General features: G+C 35.1%; 1 protein-coding gene across 1 annotated transcript; it reads left to right on the top strand.

The window, feature by feature from the left end:
- The first annotated feature begins 4,715 nt into the window (after positions 1-4,715).
- Positions 4,716-7,131, top strand: LOC111393863 (40S ribosomal protein S4). The gene is made up of 5 exons (XM_023019608.1): positions 4,716-4,863; positions 5,577-5,654; positions 5,728-5,908; positions 6,066-6,163; positions 6,445-7,131. Exons 1-5 carry the CDS (start codon positions 4,861-4,863, stop codon positions 6,877-6,879), a joined length of 795 nt encoding a protein of 264 aa, XP_022875376.1. The 5' UTR covers positions 4,716-4,860; the 3' UTR covers positions 6,880-7,131.
- Positions 7,132-7,729: the final 598 nt, after the last annotated feature.

Raw genomic sequence — 7,729 nt, forward strand, 5'->3', positions numbered from 1 at the left:
GTGTGGGGTGGGAATAAAGAGTGGCGAAAACCACGATGCATAATCATGCTGGGAAATAATTTAAATTTCGTACAATGTCAAATTACATGTTGGATTTTTTGTAGTACTCGTTAAAATGTCAAAATATGTCAGAGTCGAGAATTCACGTCTTGTTTTACCATGAATTTAGAGGTTTTGTTGATCATTTACTCAAGTCACGACATTTTAACTCTCGATTGGATAAGAGAGAAACGCAGTATATGGTCGAACCTATTCGATGTCCAAAATATTATGATTTGTATGATTCGAAATTTGAGATGTATTAATTGAATAGATGATTGGATCTTACCAAATGCATGTAGAAGTTTTGAGTTATTCTACATATACAGAAGATTAAGTGTACAGAATACACACATCAAGATTTTTTGGCAATAAAATATTCATGTGGAGTCCATTCACTTGTGAGAGTCTATACACATTCTGTATACTTAATCCTCTGTACACCTAGTATAAATCTAAAGTTTTTTCTTGATTATGACATATAGAAAATGTGACTCGCACCTTTTCCAGAATTGGGATTTATTAATTTTTATCAATCCATAACTGAATAAACCACCATAAAAAGGTCACTTGTCGACGGTCGAACCTTGGATTTGCTTCTAATGATCACCAGTTTGAGTCCCCTCAGAGCCATCGAAGTGATAATCTACTGTAAATTTCAGGGCCCCGTGGGATTAATCTAGGTGTGCGTAAGCTGACTCGTACACTCTCGGTCATTAAAAAAAAAAAAAAAAGAGTCACTTGTGCTAGATTTGGTTCAATTTATGTCTCCAGATTAATGTGAATTTCGTTGAGTCCAACACACATTTTTCTTAGCCTAATATTTGACAAGGTCTTATTGTGTTAATTATGTAAAATCTAGTTTTGATTCAATGGATTGAAAGTGTTAGAATAATACAATAATAATAACGATTTTCAAAATTACGTCATTTTTTGTTTTCATAATTTTACTGAATAGACGTGTCAAACTTGCCAACACCTCGATAAAGGTGTCCAATTATATAATGATAAGGTGATTTGGGATAATTTGCCAACGTTTTTCTTTATTTTCTTTCTTTCATTTCTTCCAAATCTATCAAGAACATGTTCAAAATTTTGCAAAAAATTAAACCACTTATGGAAATGGGTGAATTTAAATCTCTAGTCCCTGAACTTTACTTTTATTTATAATTAAATTATTGAACATTAATTTGAAACAATCATACTACTATATATTAATTGAATAAAGCCATATGGCCAGGGTTAGGGACAAACTCCCCTGTTTTCCCCCATGTCCCCAACCCGGACAAGAAGCAACGTTGATTTTAATTTGAAGTGGCGCTCCTGTTTTCCCCACTGTCCCCAACCTTGGACAAGAAGTAGGGTTGATTTTAATTTCAAGTAACTACATAATTTCATTACCCTTTTGTTTAACCACTTAGTAGAACGAGTGGTGTGAATTTAAAAATAGGAAAAATCTCCACGTGTTCTGCCAAGTCGGTAAAATATATTTCACATGTGATCATTGAACCTTTAACTTACTTGCAATCAGGTCATTGAGGTTTAAATTTGAAGTAGATTCATGTCGTTGAATTTTAATTTCAAGGTTCTAAAAATTTTATTTTTAATGTTTTAATATTATTCAAATTATTTTAAGATAATTAAATAAATAAAATAATACATAATAAATAGTTAAAAATTATAAATACTCTAATTAATTAATAATTTCTAGATAATTTTCAAAATTTAAAAAACTAGACATTTTGAAATTTTCAACTAGTTCCTACTTTTAAGCTCTCTACGTAATTTTATATTTAACATTAATTATAAATCAATATTTTATCTCATATATTAATGTAATTATATTTTTATGAGCTGAAATAGTTTATAATTGGGAAAAATTACATGGTACCAGGTACTTAAAGACCATAATTCAAAAGTCAAGGACCAAGTTTCATTGTGCACAAATCAGGTTTTGACATATAATATGAACCCTAATTTTATTTCGACCCACTTTTATTTCATTCTCACACTCACACTCTCACTCTCACTCTTCCTTTCCATCTTCGTCCTCTGTCAGATGATGTCGTCGTCGCAGTTGGAGCATCCATCGCCAGAGATCAACCTCATTCACTTCGTCGTCGCTAGCACGTTGCTACTGGAGTGAAGAGATCGGAGCCTGCGACGAAGGCTTTGGTCTGAAATTCCTCTGATTAGCGGTGTTTCTCCGACGATTTGCTATGGCCGATGATTTACGAGGTAGATGTGCCATGAACAACTCTCCGACGATTTGCTGTGAACGTTGCTGCTCGCAGCTTTGCTTGATTTTTTGCATGGTTTTGATCGTTGGTAGATTTGACGGGTGGTGATGTGTGCGCCTATGCGATGGTGTTGTTGATGGTATGGTTAGGTAGTGAGTGGTTGAATTTTTTTTGATTTGTGTTCTGCCAGTTCGTGTGCAGTAGCTCTGGTGGTGGTGGTGCCCCTGACAATGGTTGTATACGATGGTAGTGTTGTTGGCGGTGGTTGTTGGCAGTGGTGATTTTGGGGTGGAAACGGTGGTGAGATTGTGCATAGGTATTGTTATCGTATTTGGTGGTGGCGATTGTTGTGGTTTTTGACGGCGGTGGAGGTGGTGGTTGGTAGTTGGAGAGTTGGTAGAGTTGATTGCCCAGATTTTTGTTAGCAATTGATTGGATCTGGTGGTAAAAATTTTAGCAGTAGCAATGATAGTGATGGAGTCATGGTGGTGGTGACAGTAGAGGTGGTAGTGGTATGTGACCCACTGTTTGACCCGTGACCAATGTGACCTTAAAATTTGATAAATGTGACCAACAAATTCGAAAATATGTGACTAATAGATAATCTGTGACTTATAATTTTTTAATCTGCGACCAATGATGAAAACCGTGACTTATAAATTTTTTGATTTGCAATCTCGAAATAATCTGTAACCAAAAAAATTTTTGATTTGCGACCACGAAAAAATCCGTGACCTATAATTGGAGATTTGTGACCATAATTGTATAACTGTGACTTTTATTATATTTAAATATTAAATATTTTTAATTAATTACATAAAAAACTGATTTTTACATAATTAAATTTAACCACTTTAATTTCGAAGTGTGCATACTTAAAAATGGTTGGGAAAATTAGGCCCAATATCCTCCTAAACTAACTAAATTGAATAATACCTGCTTAAAACTAATTAAACCATTCAACCGTAATTAATACGTCCTAGATCTATAGCCACCTCTCCTTCATTTTCATTTTCACCTTCGTCTCCACAGTTACATATAGATCCAACCACAAGTAATAGCTAATCTTCCAAATACCTATGCAATAATCCCACCTTAGTTCCTGCATCTCCACGGCAAAATTCCTCCTTCTTCCGTAGCCGTCGTCAACGTTAGAGGTGGCATATGCGAAAACATATTTCCAAATAGCAAATAAAGGGGCGGCCCATTGCACAGAGCAAAGGGAGGAGAAAATGGCTGCAAAGAATAAAAAATGAATATCTCCTGCCATGATTAATCGAAGATGTGGAGCATTTCGATGAATGGAATAGATGTTTAATTGAGTGGTTGGAATTCCAATACCCCTTCGCTTCAGATCTGCAATGGTGACTTGAAGCAGTATGAAGGGAAGCGAACAAAGGAGAAGATTATTAAATTTATTCAGAAAAATAGAGATTACTTTGCTCAAGTTGCCTCGGTGCGGTGATTAATTGGAGTCACCGACGGTAAATTGGGTTTTAGTCGGTTGGGTGATTAATTGGGGTACCCAACAAATTTGCTTTGCCTTGGGGAAGACAATGGGAGTGCAGCAATTTTGAGTTGGTGAAGTTGGAGTTGATTTTGAAGTTTCAATTTTAATACTGTATGCTATGTTGTGAGTTCAATTTACATATTGAACTTTGAAGTTTAGGACCCATTTTTTCACTTTACTCATAAGGCATGGATAGGTAAATTTGAGAAATAATGATGAAGTTACTGAATTAAAGAATTCATTTTTAACAAGAGTAAAATAAGTGAATTTTACTTGTGGGAAATATAAATTGCTACCATTGAGTTTGGGAGTTCCTATGGTGGCAATGGCACAATGTTTCAATGGTATCAAAGCACAAATGCAAAAAACTCTGTCACTTTTTTTAAATTTGTGTCACCTTTTTTGTTACATTTTTTAGTCACTTAATTTGAATTTTGTTACGTTTTGAGCGTTTGTCACTTTTTTTAATGTCACTTTTTTGAATTTTTGTAATTTTTTTTTAGTAATTGTCACTTTTTTTTTAATTTTTGTCACTTTTTTTAGTGTTTGTCACCTTTTTCAATCAACTTCTTGATTTCTATTATTGTTTTTAGTGACAAACATCATTTTTTTAATAAAAGTGACATTGTATGTCATTTTTTAATAAAAAAAAGTTACACAATATCACCTTTAAAAAAAAAGTGGCAATTTTTATAATAATAAAAAAAAGTGACGTTATGTCACTTTTTAATATTACAAAATATTTTTTACTTTCAAAAAATTTTTCATATGATTTTTCAAAAGACCCCTAATTTTGAGGGTATTTTTGTAAGTTGCCCAAAATGGTTTGTGAATTCTTCCCTTATAATAGTGGGTCTATGTGTTTCCGGCCCAATCTCCAGATTCAATTTCGATTTCGTTATTGGGCTCAGTCTTCACCGAAACAGAAGTATTTAAAACCCAGAGCATTTCTTAGGGTTTCAACTTGATCCGTCATTCGTTCGCCTTATTGGAATTTCCTTAGCACTAAGCAGCGGGGAGGCAGCACCACCGTCGACAGCGGGGGCGACTTAACTACACAGAAGTAACAAAATGGTTTGTTTTTGCTCTTCTTTTTAACCTCTACGATTTCCATGTCGATCATTTGAATACAATTTTTGTTGTTTAATAGTGGAACGCGTTAACTTTTGAGAATGAACTGGTGCATGCAAGTTGTGTAATTTTTCAGAGTTGATGTTTTTATCCTCTATTAATGTTAGAAAAATATATTTATCTTTATGGAAAGCTACATTTTGATGCACCTCTTTTTCATTTTGTGTTAATTAAGGCCTTTGAAGATTAGAACAGTTGTTTTTTAGAAACTATGAAAGAGTAGAGGTAATATGGAAATCCGTTAAGAGAGGAATCTGATATTTAAAAAATTTCTGGTTAGGATTTTTTTTCCTTTTTTTTTTGAAATATGCACTGCAGCAATGTCCATTATCGTATTCGTTGGGTGCTTTACATGGTTTGTCAAATATGGTGAGGCGTTATATCTGTGTGTTGCTATTTAGATTAGAATTTTGGTGTAAAATGAATCTTGGAAGATGAACTGAGTCACGGGGCTTAATATATTATATCTTCTTGGGTGAAAACTTTGAAATCATACATGAACAAGTTTCATTTTCGTACATATGTTTTGGAGATGCAAAGAGCTGATTGTAAGGCGGTTGATATTTTGTGTCCAACTTGTTCAGTGGTCATGGTACTGGAAAGTTGACTTGGAATTCAGACCTTTGATTGCTGAGTTTTTATTTTTATCTGTACAGGCAAGAGGATTGAAGAAACATTTGAAGAGACTCAATGCCCCAAAGCATTGGATGCTTGACAAGCTTGGTGGAGCATTTGTAAGTGAATAATTGTGTAGCCATGTGTTATTTCTTGTTCTGGTATAGTTTCCTTATCTATTATCTGATGTAGGCTCCCAAGCCATCATCTGGGCCACATAAATCAAGGGAGTGCTTGCCGTTGATCCTCATTATGCGAAACAGGTTGAAGTATGCTCTGACATACCGTGAAGTCATTGCCATTTTAATGCAACGACATGTTTTGGTCGATGGAAAGGTTCGAACAGATAAGACTTATCCTGCTGGCTTCATGGGTATGTGTCATTTCTGTCTTCCTTTCCTTAACCTCTATTTTAATACTGGTTACATAATGGCTGTAAAATTGTGCAAGAGTGAGTTTCTTGTCATAATAATATTGTTAAGTAGAAACTTATGATCCCTGTTGTGGTAATTGATGCCTTTCATGTCCAGATGTTGTCTCAATTCCAAAGACAAATGAGAACTTCCGTCTCCTCTATGACACTAAGGGAAGATTTCGGCTCCATTCAGTCAGGGATGAGGAGGCAAAGGTTTGTTTCTGTGTCTTTATTTTACTTTTAGGTTCGCTTGAGAAATATTGTTATTTCCCAGATGTTTATTTTAGAATTCTGAGCTTTCCTTCCTCACTGCTATTAGAGATTCAGATGTTCTCACCATAATTTGTGATTGAATAATTTCTTCATGGATGACTAATTTTTTCCGTATAACTATGAAATCGATTATTCCATGTTGGGGTTATCGTTATAATAATCTCTTCTTATTGATGGTAATATTTGCTGGGTCTGATGCAATGTTTTCTACATCTGTCCAGTTTAAGCTTTGCAAGGTTCGATCTGTCCAGTTTGGGAAGAAGGGAATCCCATACCTCAACACTTACGATGGCAGAACCATCCGTTATCCAGATCCTCTCATAAAGGCCAATGATACCATCAAGTTGGATTTGGAGTCCAACAAGATTGTTGATTTTATCAAATTTGATGTTGGAAATGTGATCATGGTCACTGGTGGAAGAAACAGGGGGCGTGTTGGAGTCATTAAGAACAGGGAAAAGCACAAGGGTAGCTTTGAGACCATTCACGTTCAGGATGCAATTGGGCATGAGTTTGCTACTCGTCTAGGAAATGTTTTCACCATTGGTAAAGGTACTAAACCATGGGTATCCCTCCCAAAGGGAAAAGGTATCAAATTGTCCATCATTGAAGAGGCACGGAAGAGGCTTGCTGCCCAATCGGCTACAACTGCTTGAAATATCGTTTTGTTGCATCTCAACCTGGGACAGGATAGATTGAATTTTCATATTTTATGTTTCTTTTTTCTTTTTTTTTTCCCTCGAGCAGTAGTTTCCCTGTTTTCAGAACATCAGTTCGAGTTTTAATGCTTTCTGTGCTATCGTTTGGTTGACTAATGGATTGGATGATAATCTCTGTTTTGCCTGTATTATTTACTTATCTATTTCTAGCTAGAAATAATGCATTTATAGAACGGTTCATTAGTTGCAGAATGCTTTAAGTTTGCATGCGTTTTTCACAATTCAAAAGCTACATTTACCTCTCAGAATGATTTCTCTGTGGTTTTAGAGAAATGGTTTTTGTATTTTGGATTTTGAAGATGGACCATCTTTGTCTGAAATCTCTAGGAGCGGACATATTTAGCTGCTAGTGATGAGGACTTTTACTTCTTAGCTTTCACAGAGGGGTTGTAACTCCAGAGATTTTGATTCTGATAATATTGTGGTCCTGAGATTGTTGATAGCGTGATTATAGGGCTCCAAAGCATTGAAATGGAGCGTTTTTACCCATTTTACTCCTACAGTAAAAAGCCTGTTCTTCACTAGAGCTGTTTCTACTGCTGAATTTTTAGTGCTTCTATGACTTGATATATCGACCTACAAGAAATGAAAATGGAAATTATTATTGCAAATAGTCAAGAACTCTAGAGAGGGTTACCTTTATTTATCTTGTCGCTTTATTCATTACAAGGTGGTTAATCTATTCACCCTTAGACTTGTCATTTTGGGACTAACCTGCAAACAATGGGCACCCTTAGATACATGGTGATGTACTCTTTCTCATCGAACCCTTGTTGCCCCTCTCGGA

Source organism: Olea europaea, chromosome 4 (assembly GCF_002742605.1).
Source record: "Olea europaea var. sylvestris chromosome 4, O_europaea_v1, whole genome shotgun sequence".
Taxonomy (NCBI): Eukaryota; Viridiplantae; Streptophyta; class Magnoliopsida; order Lamiales; family Oleaceae; genus Olea; species Olea europaea.

What these genes read in the sequence shown, in the direction of transcription:
- LOC111393863 (XM_023019608.1), top strand. An exon ending in TTATCCTGCTGGCTTCATGG is followed by an intron (nt 5,909 to 6,065) that starts GTATGTGTCATT and finishes TTTCATGTCCAG; the next exon opens with ATGTTGTCTCAATTCCAAAG. An exon ending in TCAGGGATGAGGAGGCAAAG is followed by an intron (nt 6,164 to 6,444) that starts GTTTGTTTCTGT and finishes ACATCTGTCCAG; the next exon opens with TTTAAGCTTTGCAAGGTTCG.